At 27.3% G+C, this 20,038-nt stretch overlaps 3 protein-coding genes and 1 long non-coding RNA gene across 4 annotated transcripts in view; 2 read left to right on the top strand and 2 right to left on the bottom strand.

Annotated features, from left to right (window-relative positions):
* Positions 1 to 20,038, bottom strand: part of LOC116186265 — a 48,140-nt gene that overhangs the window by 21,740 nt on the left and 6,362 nt on the right. The window lies entirely within an intron of this gene.
* LOC102673660 (mitochondrial genome maintenance exonuclease 1-like) lies at positions 8,771 to 10,178 on the bottom strand. The gene is made up of 4 exons (XM_006620791.2): positions 9,601 to 10,178; positions 9,333 to 9,540; positions 9,045 to 9,177; positions 8,771 to 8,976 (listed from the first exon to the last, which is right to left on the bottom strand). Exons 1-4 carry the CDS (start codon positions 10,145 to 10,147, stop codon positions 8,830 to 8,832), a joined length of 1,035 nt encoding a protein of 344 aa, XP_006620854.2. The 5' UTR covers positions 10,148 to 10,178; the 3' UTR covers positions 8,771 to 8,829.
* LOC102673530 (cuticle protein 64-like) lies at positions 12,914 to 14,094 on the top strand. The gene is made up of 3 exons (XM_006620790.2): positions 12,914 to 13,039; positions 13,556 to 13,673; positions 13,955 to 14,094. Exons 1-3 carry the CDS (start codon positions 12,953 to 12,955, stop codon positions 14,080 to 14,082), a joined length of 333 nt encoding a protein of 110 aa, XP_006620853.1. The 5' UTR covers positions 12,914 to 12,952; the 3' UTR covers positions 14,083 to 14,094.
* Positions 14,519 to 19,191, top strand: LOC102673387 (40S ribosomal protein S12, mitochondrial). Its single transcript, XM_006620789.2, has 5 exons — positions 14,519 to 14,661; positions 14,967 to 15,014; positions 15,109 to 15,156; positions 18,551 to 18,772; positions 18,878 to 19,191. Exons 1-5 carry the CDS (start codon positions 14,598 to 14,600, stop codon positions 19,009 to 19,011), a joined length of 516 nt encoding a protein of 171 aa, XP_006620852.1. The 5' UTR covers positions 14,519 to 14,597; the 3' UTR covers positions 19,012 to 19,191.

The following is a 20,038-nucleotide window of genomic DNA, read 5'->3' as shown; positions in this document are numbered from 1 at the left end:
GGGGGGTTATATTTTCAAGCAGGGCGCGGATCCCGCCGATTTCGCGATATACACGCCGCGGGAGCTTTCTTTGTAATATATAGCTCGCCATCAAATTGCTCGTAGCAAGGCTGAGCCCCCGTATTGCCTGCTCGTATCACAGGCTGATTCTTATAAAGCGACTGATAGGATTGTCTGCGTGCGGGGATGCATGGAAAAATTGTTCGCGATGAAAAGATCCCGTAGGGGCGCGATAGCGTGTGATGGTTATACCACGCGTTCAGGAGGAATTGATCCTTTCTTTTTTTTTTTTCTCCCCTTCCCTCCCCGCTTTTGTTTTATGCAGGATATACGTTCATATAGCGATTGTTCCAACATTGATCAACGATTGGATTGGTAGATGTTGGAAATATCGTTAGATTATATTATTGTTGTTGGTATTAGTAAGCATGAGCAATTTAGCAGCTTACAATTAGAGAAATAAACGTTGGTGATAATAAATCGTTAATAATAACTTTATTTAACTGAACAAAAAATGGACTGCAAATAATTTTGATTTAATTCATCTCTCTTGATTTTAATTTCTTTTTTATTCTTTCTATTATGTTTCGTTATTATCAACTTTCGATAAAAAAACAGAAATGTTTAAATATTTTTAATTTGTTCGTTTAAAATATGATTGAAATGAATATGATTTTAAAATTAAATATTTTTTAATTAAATTTAAATATATATTATTTATTAAATTAATATTTTATATATATTATTAAATTAAATATTTTTTAATTAAATTTAAATATATATATATCAAAAAAGTCATCGATTCTTTTTTAAATTTATATTAACGCTTTCGTGACATCAAAGATATTCGTTTTCTGATCATTTTTTTACTTAATTTTTACTTTTGATCCCTATATTTAATTCACATAAATATTCGCTCGTTACGTTGAGAAAAGAATAATTATATAGAATAAGATACCGTGTAATCTTCAACGGAGTTTATTGTGCACAGAGTTTAATTGCTGTAGCAAACGACGCGTGAAGTTGAGTCTTTTTCACTGGATACTTCTAGATATAGACCCTTTTCCGTTTAAACCACGCGTCATCAAAAGGACGGAATGAAATATTTTACAAAGGCTGTTTCCATTTATGTTTTCTGTCCCTCGAGGTCGTAATTTCAAGCTATTAAATTGCGTATGAAGTATTGGGTCAATTAACTCCTGGCATTCAAGGTTTGATAGTTAACGTAGCAAATAATTTTTAATGATTTAATAGTATTGAACGAATTTATTTTTTATTATCAGGAAAATAAGAGATCAAAGTTAATAACATTTATGATATTTCGATAGTTTATAAAAAGTATTTTATTAAAAACGATTTTTTTTTCAATTAATAAAATTTCAACATTGAAATTTTCAATTTTAAATTTGTAAATTTAATTTTGTTGCTTTGAATTTATATCTTTGATAAGTTCGAAACAACTAAATTTCAACTCAAGATTTTTAAATTTCAAAATTATGCTATTTCGTAAACAATCATTCTCTAATTACGATTTAGTCCATTAATATATCCTCCCCGTAAATTTATTAAGTCCCAGAATGTTTCATAACTACCCAAGACATTCTACGCATCGTTTCTTCATTCCCTTCATGGTTGAAATACTTTGCGAAGTATTCTCATTCCAGCGTGTTCTAATAATTTCGAACGCAAAACGATAAGAGGACTCCGATGGCGAAGAATACATAAGTTTTGTTTGAAGAAAACGACGGATGAATTATTGGCCCGGTGGAAAAGGTACGCCCCAACGTTCAACTCACTATTTCTTGAAACTACTTAACTTTTTCTCCCACCATTTTTCTCTATCTCCACTCGAAAAAACGGAAGGGTAATTTATTTCGAATGACTTATTGCGTTCGGGTAAATAGACTCTACTCTACGTACTACGTGATGACAGTATTTCTACGACGAAACAAATGCAGAAAATGATCAGTCTGGCTTGACGTGAAGCGTATATCATGGAAGGAAGTCATTCCCAACAATTCGCAATTTCGTTCAAAGTGAAAGGAAGAGCAATATCCGTTTCAAGATCAAACCTCTATGGATTTCTAAACGTTTCTGTAACCTTTGTTTTAAACGAAAATCATCGTGTAATTTTCTTTCTTTTCGTTTATAATATAATAGCATATTTTATTGAAAATTTTTGAAAAGAGAATAGATATATTCTCTTTACAATTTCTTTTCGAAGGATATTATTTCAAAAATACGTATTCTTATTTACGAATATTAAAAATAAAAATAAAAAAGATTTTGAAAAGAGTTTTACAATAGAGAATATTTTAAAATAATTTTTTCAAAAAGAAAGATATTTAATTTTTTATTATTATAACGTTATTTCTATTTGAAAGTTTGAACGTTTTGACGAATGTATTTATAATTTTTAACTCATTTTTAATTAAATCTCTGATTTTTAAAACAATGATTTCTCGAATCGTTAATGAATAAGTACATCGTTTGAAATGACAGCTTTTCTAATCTAAACTTGACATCTTTCGATAGTCTTTCAACGTAAATTAACCTTACAAAGAACTTTATTAGCTAACTTTTGAAAGACGTCAATATTCGCCTACAAAAGAGGAACATTTTCATTATCGTCACGCCTGCCTAGCCAGCTAATTTTCACCATAGTGGTAACACCGTGCACCGAGACAACAGCCAACTGAATAATCTAATCGATACTCGGCTAATAATAAATTTGAACGACAGATGCACCTCCCTAATAAGCCGATACGACATTTCCTCTAAATTATGCACCGTGAAAGAGGAATAACGATACGTGCCATGTGAGAAAGAAAAACTTTCCAATAATTTTGGATACACGTACAAAAGGCGAGGAACGATAATGGACAGGATGTGAATAAATTAAATAAAAATACGAATGAAATAAATTAAAAGAATCTTCTCAACTAATGAAATAATTCAAATGCAGGGATTTTATTGGGTGTTGGCTATAGTAACGATATTATATTCTTTATTTTGTGCAAAATATTTTTAAAAATGTATAAAAATCTAAATATTACAAAAATTTTTTTCCATTAATATTATTTTACCATATTAATTCTCTGTAGAGGACAGAATTTTATCTAATGAATGAAAAATATTCAAAAACCGAATTGTAAAATTTCTTATTCACGTTAATCATTTTTCTAATTCATATTTAATGAAAAATTTTATCGAACATTTAGAATAATTGGAAATATGTAAAAAGAATATAAAGTTACCTTAAAAATTCGTCAGCGACAACGACGTATTTTTATTTTTATTTATCAAAACACCGAAAATTCTAATAAATTATTATAAGAAAAAGAATTTGTTTAATCCTCTATGTATATATCTCATATCTCGAGTTAAATATGTTCGCGCAAAATTTACTCTTCTTTCACAAGTGGATAAATATGCGCGTGGATAATATCCCTATCAAATTCAACGAATTTCTCTCATCCAGACAGATACCACGTACTGCATAATTCACTAACACCCTGTATAACCTAGGCTCCCCGGGACCTAGCTACGATCGTTTTCCATCCGGCCAGTAATTCGGTCCTTTGTACGCCGGCCATCAGATTATTAACTATCATCGAAAGGTAAATGTAGCGTATTTGCGGACGATCGATAATTCACGCGCGACTAAGTGTGTCTCGCGTTCGAAAAGGATTATTTCAGGTACATAGAAACCCCCGACCAATCATCTATGGATCTATACCTCTACATCCATTGTCGTCTTTCCAACCACTATCCCCCCCCTTTCGTCAACCTTTCTCTGTTCACCCATCCAACTCACCGACGTATTTATAAAGTTTCCAAAGTCGAGAAAGACGGGTTGAGTGGCCGACAGGTAGCCTCTCCCTCTCAATTCGCGAGATATTCACGGAAGGAAGGGCCATCGCCGTGAAAAGCGGACGCGATGAAAACTTCTTAATTCCAAGCCTGCTCCAGTTTCCGGATAAGAGAGGCTAGCTTCGCAAGGGTGGGCCGTGATTGGCCCAGGCATAGACCTCTTTCTCTCATGAACCTCTTATATACGTGCACGTTATTACGAAGTAAGAGGGGAAAAGTTTCGTTTCACACTCAACTGGCCATTAATGGCGGCCATCCTCCGTCCCCGGCTGGCAACTCGAAAGGGTAACAAAAGATGCAATAGACATGCGAGTTTCTACATCTGCATAGTTTTCAATTGTGATGAAATTCGGCATATTAAACGTGTAATAAGTCTAATCGAAGTTTTAGTTAATATAAGTAATTATATTAACTAATTTATTATTAATTAATTATTGAACGTAACTTAACACTCATCAGATTTAATCTTTCACTTTTCAGTTTAGATAAAACAAATACTGTATATCTGATGCGCCAAATTTCATTCAAATCAAAGGGTTACATGTTTAAAATAACCCTTGTAAGTCACGACGATAAATGCACATTTAGTCCCCGGTGCGCTGTCGTAATCGGGGAAACAAGTTCAGCCGAAATGGTCGAGAGAGGTGATTTATTCGTGATCGTCGCCTGGACGGAAAACAGCCGACGCGGGAGAACGTATCGCGTGACTATGATTTTATTACCCACCGCCGCGGGCACCGGCTTCCGGCTAATTTACCGTGAACCGAGAATCGCCCCCGGGACCGCGCCGAGAAATCCTATCGGCTCGTTTTGGCCCGGTGAATGAGCTCCGCTTATCTGCGGATAAGTGACATTGTAATTAAGTTTCGATCGAGGGATTGAATGATGGAAGATCGTAATCAACCATGATCGATCGTGGATCGATTGGATTTATCGATGATAATGCGTCGCTCGATTTGTTTCGTAGCTTCGATTTCAGAGAGATAAATTGTGTTTTATTTTTTGGAATGCGCTAAAACTATTTCTATCGATTTCTATCGGTTGAATGAAATTTTAAAATAAAAGTTATATTTTTTTCAGATGAATATAGAAGGGAAATGAAAGAACAATAGAAGAAAAATCGATATCAAAAAATTGATTATAAATATATACAGGGAAAAATCGCGAAATTAAATAAAGAATAACGATAAAATGTAAAATTTTTAATTAAATGTTTAAAAATGATCAATTCAAAATTCAAATCGTGTTTTTAGGATTAAGTAGAAAAATAATTTTGATTTGGTTAAAAACGAATCACCAGATTGAAATATTATCCAATGTATTTTTATAACATTTTTGATGATTGGAAAATGAAATGTAACTATACCATTTTTTTCAAATTTGAAGAACGTGTGAAAGCATGATTTATCATCATAATTGTCTTAAATTTTTAATTCATTCATTTTGAATGATTTAAAATAATAGGATTGTATGCAGTGAAGAAGTAAATCTTCAATGTAGCGTCTATATAGTGATGAAGTAATCTAAAATCTAAATGCTCGCACTAGAAAGTTCTTAACTAACGTGATCAATTTTATGGTTTGGATTCGCTGATTTAAGAAAGTTATCAAGATGTTTCAGAAATTGAAGAAAATACGAGATAATATATCAATGCACAAACGTAAATTAAACCAATTAACAATTTAATTTTAAATTTTTAATTAAATTTAAGCTTTTATAAATGTTAAAGAAAATTTTGAAAAATGAAATTTAAATAGAATTAATTACTATATTATAAAATTATTATGTATATTTTCTTTAAAACATTTTCCTGAATAGATTTTCCATTTTCCTAGATTTTCCAAAATCTAGAATAACGACGGGATTGATCGTTCATAATATTTTAACTTGCCACATCTTTAATTACTTTCTATTAAATCTTATCTTCGATCGAAATTTCTTATTATTATTTTTCACAATATTTAAACTGTTTATATCATTATTTTCTTATATACATAATTATTATCTATAATTCTTCATTACATCTTCTTATCCTCATTATCTTCTTATTAATAAATTGTAAATAAAAAATTATCTCTCAAATATTAAAGGATAAAAAATCTTTTATCTCAAATACTTTGTATAAATTTTAGTTAATTTGCAGAATCATAGCTCGTTGCTTTCTCGATATATACGTCCGTGAGAATTTCCCTTTGCAAAAGTTATCGTTTTCATAACTCATCCTGTTCAAAGAGGGTGGTTCACACTAGGGGTTGACCGACCAATGAAAATATGTCCCTGTTACGAGAGGATCAACGAGGATTAACTGGAAGATTTAGAATTGTCTCCAGACCAGTGCTCACTAAACATCTAATCCGAAAATATGATTATCTTTCTATGGAAATATCAGTACCTCATAATAATATTTTTTTCATTTTATTTTAAATTAAATTTATTCATTATTATTAATTTTTCTTAAAAAAGTTGTACCGCAAAACAAAAAAAATAAAGAACAATTTCTATATTTTCCCTGTATTTTCATTCATGAGGAAATTTAATTTCATCCCATGTCGTTGCTGTTTACGATACAAAGTTTTCGTTTCATTTCACAATTTATTTTTATGCATCATGTATCATTCAGAAAATAAAGGGAAGTATTAACTGATATCTCACTCGTCGAATAGAGATATTAGATTTTTAATTTTTAATATTTTATATAATATTAAAATTCATTAAATGTAAGAGTCTTGTTTTGGATATATTCCAATCATAGGCAATTTTTTATATTTTCTACATAAAATTACTATTCGTTTTATTTTCATAACTTTCATATTAATAAAATATAAGAAATATAAAAATTTAAAAGAATGAAATTATTCATGAAATTCTGAATATGTGCAATTACTTGAAATTGTTCTTATCGCATTCTTAAGCTGTACAATGACAGTCGCACGGTTTATTTCCATAAGAGTCACTAACCATAACATCCGCTGTAATTCTAATTACAAATATCTCTCAGGACACAACAATAGTAATGTCTATGTATCAGAACTGTTCGCAAAAAATGCGGCATTATATTAATTTCAAACATTATATATTTTTTAATATTACATATATTCCTATATTCTTCTATCAATATATTTTTACTAAACCCAAAAACCGAAAACATTCAAAAAGTCAAAAGAAAAAGAAAAATATTTCGGAAATATAAAAATACCAATAATGAAATGTAATTAGTTAGTAATTTAGATTAAGTTATTTATAATATCTGAAAATTCTCTCAATTAAAATTGTAAAATTTAAAAGAAAGAAAAAACATATATTTCGTCACGCGATTGATCGTCTCTTATCAACTATCTTTTGTTTCTATGAAATATAATTCGGATAAGACCTTTGATAATTGACACCGGATAAAGCTTTTGATAATCGAGAACCTGATCGATCGAGGTCATGGTTAATTGCAAATGGGTTAATCAAGATCCTTCTATAACTCTCTCTGTAACTGACCAACTATGATTCTGTTTTTTAACATAATGTGCTGTTTATTGATGAATTCTTTATTCATAACAGCATTCGATGAATACTATTGTAAATATAGTATAAAAACATGACTAGATTAATTAATATCAAATTAATATCAACGTATAGTGAAATAAAATCCATTATGAATTTAGATTGCAAATTTAAAAAAGCAATTTTCTTATCTAACAACGACTACGTAAATCTCATAAAAAAGATTCTTATAATTTTGGGTGAAAAACTCCAAGTTTCGTGAAGAAGAAAATTGTCAGATAGAAAGTCCTTCTGATTAATTTAAAAAGTTGTCTTCTTAAATTTAAAGAAAACAAACTTCTTATGTAATTTCTTTTTAATATTAAATCAGACGTGAATGAATTTATATTGTATAATAATACATGTGTAATAAATATATATGTATTATATTATTTTAATAGAATCCTACAATAGTACCATACAGATAGATAGATAGATTTTTATATTACATATTTTCATTCTACAATAAATTACATTTGTTAATATTCTTTATTCTCGAAATGAAATTTATTTCATGTTATATTTATTTCATTTAATTTTCGTTTTATAATAAATTATATTTATCAATATCTCAATATAATTAAAGAAATGCATCGAATTAGTTTCGATACAAATTTTCATTTTAAAACAAATTATATTTAATTAATATAATGTTTATCTCGAAATAAAATTTATTATGAAACGATTTAATACTAACAAATAAGTGCTAATTAAGTTACAAATAATACGAAAGTATCGAATTATGATCTTATTTATAACTAAGATTTCCATTGCTAACTTTCTCCATATACAATAATCTAAATAGTCAAGACTTCGAAATTCAAATACGGTGAAATACAAGGAAAGATACGTTTTCGCTACATAGCTTCACCAGTTTAGTTTACAGTTCCCAACGGGTTACGAAGGGTTGCGCATCGCACTTATAAGGGCTAACAGAGAGTTGGACAATGTCGCGCTACGAAGGGTAGCTACTTTCAAGTTATAATTGCTATATGTTAACCAACAGTAGGAAAGGTAGGCTGGTAGGAAAGGTAAGTAGATAGGGAAACAACCCTCCCATATATACGTTCTTAATATTTTACTTATTACTGGTAAGTTATGTTCAAATTATAAGTATGAAAATTAATGAAAATTTGTAATTGAACAATAATTTTCACAAAATGTAACATAATATACATTTTTTAAAATATTTTTTTAATTTAATTTATTAAAAAAAATATTTAATTAAATTAAGTATAATTAAATTATTTATTCTTCACTATTTATTATTTATTCTTCATTATTTATTTTAGAGTATTTTTAATCAAAATCTTTTTTCTATCTCAAAAAATATCTTCTATTAAATTAAATTTTATGACTTTCAACTTTATTTATATAAAAATTATTTATATAAAAATAATATAAAATATTTTTTTATATAGAAGATTAATTATTTTTGTTCATGTTTTTATAAAATTTTTCCAATCTTTCCAACCAATTTTCCCATGCTAATTGTAAAGAATCGTCTTTCAATTCATGAACACTTGCAGGTTCTCCATTTGTATAACCAACAACGATTAGTCCTTTATCTATCTATCAATGCAATTGTGTGTAATTATATATAACGTATAATTTTATACGTTATTTCTATAAATAATTACCTTAAATGAATACTTATTTGAAGCATTTACAGCTCCAATATAAGCAGCAACTTGTACAGGTGCATCAAAAGTTGCAGCAAGTGATGCCTTTTTTTTATCTGATTTTTTCCAATCAATTAAATATATCTCATCCCTAAACAAAGATTATCTTAAATAATAAAATTATACATATTCTAAATCTATATATTCAAGAATCAATGTAACATAACAGTATGTATGCTATATTATATTAAAATCCTGTAGCAAATTATATTTCTCTTATAATGGCAAAGCAAATTTTTATTATACCTATAAGAAGCAATACAATCTACAATGCCTTTATATCTTAATGTTGGATGCATTATATTTTCTTCAAGTGCATAAGTTGTTTGTATGTCATTTAATATTGGTTGCACACTAAAATATACTGATTTAATAGAAGGTGGAATTATAGTTTCTTCATATGACAATACATTTTTGATAACAGAATGAAATAATTTACCACTATTCAATAGATCTATAAATATAACAATCATTATGTCATCTAAAGATCTTGATTATATAAAAAATATTATACCTTTACGATATGTATTAAAATATGTTTCTCCAAACGTATCAATTATATTTTTCTTCCATTTTTCTAAAATAGCTTTAACTTCCAAAGACATCGTTTCATTAAGAATATTCGATATACTTGGAATTTTTAAGTCTATATTATTCTCAACACATTGTATACCAAAATTTTCTATTGTTTCAGAACCAAAAATAGAAAATGATTTTAAATTTTCCATAATTTTAAATTTATTTATAGTTTTTACTTCATTTATTTTTGGTTTTTCTGATAATTCCAAATCTTCTTTTTTTTTTACTTGTACAATTTTCTTATCTTTTTTTTGTTTAAGCACTTTATAAACAATATTTTCAGATATTATTTGATTTGACTGCATTTCACACGTAGAATTATTATCTATCTTAGAAGCTTCTGTTGTTTCAACAATTTCATTCTGTTTCTTAATATTTAAATTATTCGCATATTTAGTTGAAAATTTTTCTTTCTTAATATTAAAAATAAATTTTAAAACTGTTCTATACTTTGTACTTTGTTTAATTCTCAATCGAATCATATTTGAATATTAAATCTATAATATTGTAAAAATAAAATATTGTAAAAATATAACAAAAACACTCGTTATTATTATTTTCCTTATAATTATTGACTAACCAAGAGAACTCGCAGAAAATAAAGATTTAGTTCAATTTCATTGACTTGTTATGCCATCTATTGACAATTCTGTTACCTATCTACATTTTTCAGTCGATAATAAAATTTTATATTAAAAATTACTAATAAAAATTCATTTACAAGTCTAATAGAAGCTTTTTTCTAATAAAATATTTTTTTTTAAAATATTTATTTATTAAAAATAAAATTACATTTATTCTATTTTAATTAGTCTATGTATGTAAAATATAACTAGCTTAAAAAAACATATAAATAAATATATATATTATTTACTTTACATATATAATTACTATGTGGAACATATCATTTATTTTATAAATTATCTTTTTTGCCCGAGTTAAATTTAAAATTAAAAATATTTTTTAAAATATATATAAATTTATTTCAATTAAAATACTATAATTTTAAATTATTTTTGGATAAATGATCTGCGTACTTTAGAAAGAAGAACCATCACAGAATCCTAATAACTACATATTACCACCAATGAACGTAAAACGTGACCATAATTTATCAAATTTTACACGATTCAGCTCGTTTTAGCTCATGGTTGCAATTTCAGAGTTAACCGCTTATCAAGTTACAGGACATCATTCTAATGATATGGAGTACCTATGGAGTACTACCCTCTTCATTGATTTTGCACAATAACTTCGTTCACAATATCTTCTATCACGCAATCGAACATTTGATAATATCTATGATCAAAATTTTAAGAAACTTATTCACCTTTTTTTGATTGTATTTTATTTGCGCAATCAAAATGTTGTAATTATTATTTACGTAAAAAAAAAAAATTGATAAAATCAACCATTTATATCTTTCACTTTTAATTTATTATTGTTAATTTATACAAAATAGCAATAAATTAAAAAAATATTGCATAATTGAAATGCATATATTGCATAAAAAATTGTTTATGAAATTTTAAATAAATAAAATATTTTTTTCTTTTTCCTCATATATTATCTTTCTACTAAATTTTAAAATATATGTATTTTATCTAATCAAATATTTAAAAACCATTTTTATTAAAATATCCATTATGAAATGGCTTTTGTGAGGTAAGTTGTTTGAAAACATTGAAGATATGGTAAATAAATTTGGGATTATGGTAGATAGATTTAATAATTATCTTACAGCATGTAAGATTCCATTGTAATGGAGAGTATTTATGATTACAAATGGTGATATATTGAAAGTTTATTAGATCTATTCATCAATCTTATAAATACTAGACTTGATCATATTTAAAAATCTAATGATGCTTTCAAGTGATGACCTACATATTAAATTGTAAGACATCTCTAAGAAGATAATATCTAAGATCAAATTTCAATTTAGAAAAGACGTCTAATAGTACAAACAAATAAGTAGTTCTTACCACAAATAATATGAAAATATTTTATTTTTCTCAATCTACTGAGCTATCGAAATAATTTTTTTTTTTAATATACGGAGAATTTTATATCATTATTTATGTCAATTTAATAATATTTAATAATATTTATCACTTAATAATATGTACATTTATGTAAAAACCACGTACGATCGTTCATTTAAATATATATTTTTGATAAATAGCATGTTTAAATACATAGATATATTTTTTTTATTTAGAATATAATTATGGGACGAAATGCATAAAATGTGATATCTAAATGCACAAAATATAATCTTATTTTTACGTAATAATGCAACAGAAAACTATCCCTATAATACGTTGTAACGGTGAAAGTTACAGTGAAATTTGAGAAGTATGGAAAATACGATCTAACATCTCTTATTGATTGTCAGTCATCGTATCAATTTAATCAAGAGAAAAAAAATCATTATGATAACATGTGAAAGAAGCGCATCCGCTTTCGATGCATCTATAAACAATTAACTACAAATACTATGAAGAGTAATATTAACGCGATATTTTATGAACTTGAAAATAGAAAAGATGTTACAAATTGTAATACAAAACTATAATCAAAAAAATATATTTATAAAAATTATTAATTATTTATAATATATATAATAATGTTAGACCTTAATAAATTAACTAACAATACATTATGCAAATTCTAGTCCAATTTAATTGATATTACATCATATGTGAAGAAATTCTTATTAAGTAAATATAGATTGTTTAGATCGATTTCAACAAATTGATTATTTTTAATTTTTCAAACCCTAAAATATTCAAAAGATCTAGATGATTCTTATCTTCTTCTCATCTTTAAGAAGTTTTCTCTGTATGTAAAGCTAAAAAAAATATATTTACAACTTTACATCACATCTATGTATATTGAAAAAGAAAAAAATAATCGTTGTAACAATCTCTCTACTTAAAAATTTGCCTGTAAAAAAATATTGTTTCTATATTTGATAAAACGATTGCTTCAATTTCAATTGATAAAATCAACAAGAACATACATACATTATTATTTTTTTTTGTACGAATAACGTTTGATTTTATTATATCTATTATTAATCTTTACAATTCATACATTTTTTCCAACTGAGTTAATGATAATATTAATATTATCATAACGATAAATTCACGGTGAAAAATTTTCATGACAAGGTAGTAACAGTAAACAAGTTAGAAAGGCGCATAGACACACATACATGCACATAATCTAACTTCACCGGGATGCAATACCGCAAGGAAAAGATTCCGGTGGTATAAAAGGGGATGTGTTCTGTGCAGACTACATTAGTTTCAATTGCGAACAACCCATCGTTACGATACAATAATATAACAAGCAACATGAAATTCTTCGTAAGTAATGCTTCTATTATTTGCTTCTAATTATATTATGTTTATGTTTCATTTTAAATGATGGACATAAACTGATATAGTGTAATTAATTAAAAATTTATTTTTTTTCTATAATTTGTTTAATTTTTTTCCCCTATATTTTATTCTAAATATTAATTGAAATATATATCTTTAATTTGTTTCATTTTACATTCTATATCGTTGTTATTATTTTATAATTATTTTATTTTTTATGGATGGATCGAATTTATAAAGAATTTATAAAAAAACTATTATAAAATTTGAAGATCTTAATCTTTTTTAGAAATATATATATCCGTAAAAGATTCTCTAATTCTTTTTTTTTAATTTTTGTAATTATATATTTATATATAATTACAATATTATATATATTTTATAAATATATAAAATGCATTTTTCTCTGAACTTAAAACTTTTATTTTGATTTTAATATCAAAAAACATAGCATAATTATTTTATTTTATTTTATGAAATATAGCTATAAATTGGTTGCAGATAATTCTTGCTATCATTGCCCTGGTATCTCCCTTGTATGCCCAATCTGAAGAAAAAGTAATTGAGAAAAGAGATCTATATGGTGGCATTGGTTTGGGTTATGCAGGCCATGGAGGAGGTAATTAGTTGAAAAATTTATATCTATTTTCGCATATTTTAATTTTTATAATTCTAATTTTTAAAATAATAGAATTTATTTAATTATTGTAAAGTTATCAATTTTTACAATATGTAGATATATATTTGATTAAATTTAAAATAAAACTAAAAATGCAAAAGGAATCAAGAAATATAGCTAATATTTTATTTCAAAGCCTAAATATTAGAACGGAAAAATAATTAAACAGGAACATTGTGTTAACATGATTCATGTTAATTTTATCTTTTTGTTAATTATAGGTTTTGCGTATAGCGCACCAATAATTACCAAATCTATTCATATCCCTACTGTTCGACTTGGATATGGTGGATATGGTGGATATGGTGTATATGGTGGATATGGACACTCTGGAGGATATAGATGGTGAAAAATTTGAATTGTTCTAAATTTTGTCCATTGGTACTATACCTTTGTAATATATTATAATATTGTATTATTATAATTGTAAAACTATTGTAATATTGAAAAAAGTTTTTAATATGCAAAATAAATTCAATACTTTTTAATAAGTGTTACTATTGGTTTTCTTTTTTACTTATATGCATACATAATAGTCTTAATTAATTAAGAATAAAGTTAATCTTAATTAATTAAGAATAAATTTAAATATGTAAAATATTTTTTATTCTAATGAAACTAATTTAAAAGTTTTTGAAGTTCTAATGTAATAGAAAATATTTTTATTAATTTTTTTAATAAATAATTAATATCTTATATTGGTTTGTGTCCGATATAAAGATAATGCAGAAATGAACTTTATCCACTATATTATTAACACATATGATTACGAAGTTCTACATTTCGCCACTAGATAGAGTCGTAAAAATGTCTAGTTGCATTCACTAAATTTGTTTACTTATTAATAAAAAATTAAATCAAATTATGAATTTCTTGGCTAGAAGTGTAGCGAATGCAGCTAGATCTTGGCTTGCAAATTCAGTTGAAGGTAAAATTAATTATTGTATTAATGAAATGAAATGAAATTATTACGTATATTGTTAACCTAACCTATAATACAATCTACAAAATACCGTCATTTTTTTTTATTTAAACAATAATTTACATTTTTTATAATTGCAATCCTATACATATTTGATAAAGATTATTTTATAATAAATAATTTTTGTTCTCACTGATAAATCATTAAATTATTGCAATATTGTTTACTAAAATTTTGATTCTTATTTGAATTATTTAATAAATAATTATAACTAATTGTAAATATATCTAATAAAAGATATTATTTTACAGCAAGCAAATCACAACTAACTAGATTATGTGCAAATCCTGGAATTCAAGGTATTTATTTTTTTAATAACAAAATTTTATATTTAGATATTTAGATATTATTATTAAATTCATTTAAAAAATTACTATTTTCATGTTTTTACAGGAACTGTACTTAACACTACTAATTCCTATATTAGAAATTTGATGCAAGGTAAGATATATATCTTAATATCGATATTGTACCAATATCTTACCTATAAGTTAAAAACAAAATGGAACATATCTATACCACTTTATACACAAAAGTAGAAAATATAATTATAATTTCAATATAAAAAATATTAGAAATTAAAATATCAATTGTAATATTATAAAAGATTTTTCCAAATCTTAAAAAACAATCACTAAATATATTGAAAATAATCAATATATTCAGAATGTTTTCCAAAAGAAAAAAGCTAGGACTGCCTCGACAAACGAGAACCATCAGTGACCCATTTACGTGAAATCGCGCGAACCTTGATGGTCATTGTTTGCGTTTCCCATAAGTGTAACAAGACCGGACAATTCCATAGGAATTCGAGTGACGTCTCGAGTTTCCATAAGCCTTTTTCGACAGATCAGTATCTCTCGTTTCTCAACAGAGTAAAAAGGGGTGGTCGTTCTAAAAGGGGACCACGATTTTCTTCCTGTATTATTCGTTCGCGAAAATGCACATCGCTTGCAAAAGCGCATGCAGCGCTTTACCTCTTTGATCCCTAAAAATAGAAAAAAGGAAAGAGAGAAAGAGAGAGAATGGAGGAGATCTCAAAAATGCAAAAAAGGATCTCCGGCTACTTCGCAAGAAAGGACACGAATGGGGGAGAAAGCAGGCTTTTCCTCGAGCAACAGCGAAAATCGCTGGGAATCGAAGGGGGTGACGTGTCCATTTGTGGTTGACCAGTTGTCAGAAGTGATTCTGTGAAGGGTGCAGTCTGCAGTAAGACTGTTATCCGAATTTTCTCAGTTTTCATGATCCCACAATGGACCATTCGTGGGACCAATTTCATTCTCGATCATCAGGAATGATAATATTATCATTGCATTTGTTTTTTTTTTCTTTCATTCGAATGAAGTTCTATGTAAATTTTTTGTTCAACTTATATTTCAGAGAGTAAGTGTAACTTTTTTATTCACTTTATTAACACTATGTATGTATGATTTGTGTGTTAACACTATATGAACGATCTATATTTAAAATTTCATGAATTATTTTAAAAAAAATTTTTTAAATTTCAAAATTTCAGATATATTTATAATTGATATAATAATTACGAATAAATTTTTAATTTAAAAAGTTTCACAATAAATAATAAAAAATGTAAAAAATAAAATAAAAAAAAAACAAGTTTAGATTAGCTCAGTCTCTCTTTCTTTTCTTTTTTCTAATATAAGGAAAATCTTTGTTTGTCTATGATACATATCACATTTTACGCAATCGAGTATAAATATTATAAAATCCACTGTACTTACAAGTTATCCATTCAAAATATTTCCAGATTACCAGCAATGTTTATTCTTCAAGTGAGACCTGTTAATCAGCTCCTAATTACGTCAAATTTTCGTTCTATTCATAGAATAATCGCAACTTAAGATAAGCCACGGATTTATCCTGAGCCAGTGTCATGGCTGCACGTCTACACTGTAAAGGCGTAACCGGCACGTCGAAAATTTTCGCAATGTAATCTTGCGTATTGATCTTCGAAAAAAAGGGGTTGCCTTCCATGCATAATAGGTTCTGCTGGTCTCTGCCTTAGTTAAATCCAAGTTAGGTAGGATTAGCAGCGACAGGCTTGGACATCTGTTGTATTGACGAGCAGTGGTCAGCTAGATCTCGAAATGAACAACAATGGCCACAGTCTCGACTAACAAACCTTAGACTCCTATGATCCACCAAGGGAATATCGAAATTGTCATGTCATCCTCAACATTTCATTTGAACTATGAATCTCGTCGAATACATCATTATGGATCGCGATCCTCTTTCATACAATCCATTTTTTATGGTGATTTTAGAAGATTTAAAGCATGTTATTATTGGTAAGATTTAAAGCATATATTGATTGGAAAATTTTAATACAATTTTTGAAAGTTAACTCTCGTATACTTTCAAAAAATCGATCTCTTATTATTTTTTCCCCCATATTAGTTAATTTTAATCTCAAAATAATTAAACAAATGCAATGAAAAGATGTTTGTTTACTATGTTTTGCAAATTTTTGTAAATATAAATTTATATAAATTTATATTATAAATTATATAAATTTCATTGTTCACTTTCAAGTCACACGATGGATCGTGAACTTTTTGTGCAAAGATGGGTGGACCTTAGTTCGTAACAATGTTTCTAAATAAGCTTATACACGCTCGAACGAAAAAGGACTAGAGCGGTTCGCAGATGTCAAATGGCCATCATATTTGATATTCCAAAAACCCTCTTTTTCTTCAGCTCGTAAGATTATTTGCGAAAGAGTTTTCAGTTTCTTGGTACCGTTACCACCAATAGATCTTCTATTTTTCTTGATTTCTTGATCATTTATAATGGCTTTTTTTATCATTTATCATAATCATTCTTGGGAACTATTTTCTTATCGAACTCCTGTCATGTCCTGCAATCTTTTTTTCTCACGCTATTCATGCAATTTTCCTGAAAAGAATTTTATCGAAATCTGTTTTAAAGAATTCCTTCGGAAGAAGTAATGCAACAATTTTTGGGGAATTATTTCTGAAGAAATTTTATTTTAAATTTTGAATGTATTATTCTATAATTATTTTTCTAAATTTTATTTAGAATTATTTCTAAATTATGTCAAAATTTTTAGAAATTTATTCTTTAAGAAGAAACAGCACGAAGATTTATTCTTTTACGTTTTTTTGTTGATTGCATTGTAAATTTAATAGAATTGTTTCTTATTTTAATTTCATATATGCCAATGTCTCTTACTCAATGTCTTTTAATTTATCGAAATCGAATTAATTAAAGAATCATGTCTTAGAGTGATATTTCACTGAAAAGCAATTAAATCGGATTGTCGTTAGATAATCAAAGAATTTCCATTCAGTAGATTATTATTTCTCTTCTATTTCTCTTCTATGGGCATATACGATAAAAAAATGATTTTAATTAGCGCTAAAACTGTTTCTCTTATTTTCTCTCTTCTTATTCTCTCTAAACGTTCTTGAAGATCAAATGTGTTTCTTCCTGTGTATAGTTTAAAACTAATGATTCTTCTTCATTTGGTAACTAGACGTTCTTGTCTTTAGTACGTTTAGTACGTTTTGTCTTTGACAAAAGAACGTAAAGTTCAAAAAAAAAAGTAAAGTAATTTGAAAAATAGGAAAAAAAAATGTATTTGAGATAAATAAATAAGGTAAAAAGATTTTTGAAAAATTATTCCAGAAGAAATTAAGATTTTTAGAAAATTATATCGAAACAAAAAAAAGAAAAACTCATTTCTTTCCTATAACTTAATTCAAAGAAATTTTCTAAATTATTTTCGTGAATAATAATATAATTAAATAATATATTACTTTATTATTTTATCATATATATTTATTTAAATCAGGCTTTATGCAAATAAGATTAGGAACATCGTTGAAGAGATTGCATGAAAAAGGATCATATAAAAAATATAAGAAGAAGAAAAATCCCTTGGATGGGAACCCATTTAAAAAAGGCGTGGTGATAAAAACATTAATCAGAAAACCGAAGAAACCGAATTCTGCGAATAGAAAATGCGTCCTTGTTCGCCTATCAACCGGCAAAGAAATGGTTGCTTTTATCCCAAGTGAGTATAATTTATAATGAATATTTTAATAAAAACAAAATGCACAAAGAAGAAAAAAAAATATTTAACATATCTAATATAATAAAATTATTAATCATATTCTAGAGGAAGGTCACAATCTTCAAGAGCATAATGTTGTGCTATGTAAACCGGGAAGAGTGAAAGATACTCCTGGTGTTAAGATCAGATGTGTTCGTGGGAAATACGATCTACCCCACGTAATAAAGAAAATTAATTAATTATAGAATTTATATCGAATCTTTTAAAGTTTATATAATTAAATATTATTATATAAAGTTTCTCTCTTTAAATGTTATTATATTGTAACCTCTGAAGTGATCTAAGGAGGATGTTATTAAAATAATTAACTCAATTCATAATTTTAATATCAATAAATATTCTGCAAGTGAGATACCTAATCAGAATCATTTTTTAAATAATAATTTTAGCAAAAATTGATTCAAATGATATTATTCTACAATATCACATTAATTTTATTCTTTTTATTACGATGAATTTTATATTCTTACTTCATTTAAAAAATTAAAGATGACACTTTAATTCACACAAATTCCGAAATGCGATAAATACAAAAATTTATTCGAATCAATTTTCATTAAAATTATTACTTAGAATTAAATGCTTTATTTTAACCCGAGATATTTAAGAAATTTTTCAAGATATCATCATGAATTCGATCAACGACCAATGCAAGGGGTTCCTCTTCGAGGTCACGCTTTTCGGATTTAGCGGCCCACAAATTGCGGCCTTTTGACACACATTTTCGAAACGCTATTTCCCCACCGTGCGTTTACCGTTAGCTAGGCTATGCGTCCTCCTCCCGAGACGAGCAAACGTGGACACAATGTGTATTCTACTATATCAGGATGTCACAATGCAGAAAGGGTTGTGCAGCCCCTTCTTTCGACGTTATTACGGAAGGGTTGGCCTGCTCCTGCATCTGCACCCTGTATCCACCCACGCGGCCACTGGCTATTGGCCATATGACATGCTGACCAACATCCCGATGTTTTCAAAAGACCGGCTCTCAACCTTGCCTCGCTTGGACCAATCTCTAAGAAAATGTATTCTTCTGTTCACCTTGTCGATGCGTCCAAGTGGTGGGCGTTGCGCGGTTATGAATGCAAGTATTTGACAATACTATGGGATATAAATTTGAGTTATTTTTTGAAAAATAGAATTGTACTGAGAAAAGAATATGAAGAAAATAGAAGGACGAACGAAATGAGAACCTGAAGAACAGTC

Source organism: Apis dorsata, unplaced genomic scaffold, assembly GCF_000469605.1.
Source record: "Apis dorsata unplaced genomic scaffold, Apis dorsata 1.3 scaffold_530, whole genome shotgun sequence".
NCBI lineage: Eukaryota > Metazoa > Arthropoda > Insecta > Hymenoptera > Apidae > Apis > Apis dorsata.
The sequence above is the reverse complement of the archived record's forward strand: the minus strand, read 5'-3'. Positions and strand labels throughout refer to the sequence as shown.

Coding starts and splice junctions, on each gene's coding strand:
- LOC102673660 (XM_006620791.2), bottom strand. CDS start 10,147: ATGATTCGATTGAGAATTAAACAAAGTACAAAGTATAGAACAGTTTTA. Junction 9,178..9,332: donor GATTGTATTGCTTCTTATAG/GTATAATAAAAA, acceptor ATCTTTGTTTAG/GGATGAGATATATTTAATTG. Junction 8,977..9,044: donor CAAATAAGTATTCATTTAAG/GTAATTATTTAT, acceptor TTGCATTGATAG/ATAGATAAAGGACTAATCGT.
- LOC102673530 (XM_006620790.2), top strand. CDS start 12,953: ATGTGTTCTGTGCAGACTACATTAGTTTCAATTGCGAACAACCCATCG. Junction 13,040..13,555: donor CAAGCAACATGAAATTCTTC/GTAAGTAATGCT, acceptor AATTGGTTGCAG/ATAATTCTTGCTATCATTGC. Junction 13,674..13,954: donor TTATGCAGGCCATGGAGGAG/GTAATTAGTTGA, acceptor TGTTAATTATAG/GTTTTGCGTATAGCGCACCA.
- LOC102673387 (XM_006620789.2), top strand. CDS start 14,598: ATGAATTTCTTGGCTAGAAGTGTAGCGAATGCAGCTAGATCTTGGCTT. Junction 14,662..14,966: donor GCTTGCAAATTCAGTTGAAG/GTAAAATTAATT, acceptor ATTATTTTACAG/CAAGCAAATCACAACTAACT. Junction 18,773..18,877: donor AATGGTTGCTTTTATCCCAA/GTGAGTATAATT, acceptor ATCATATTCTAG/AGGAAGGTCACAATCTTCAA.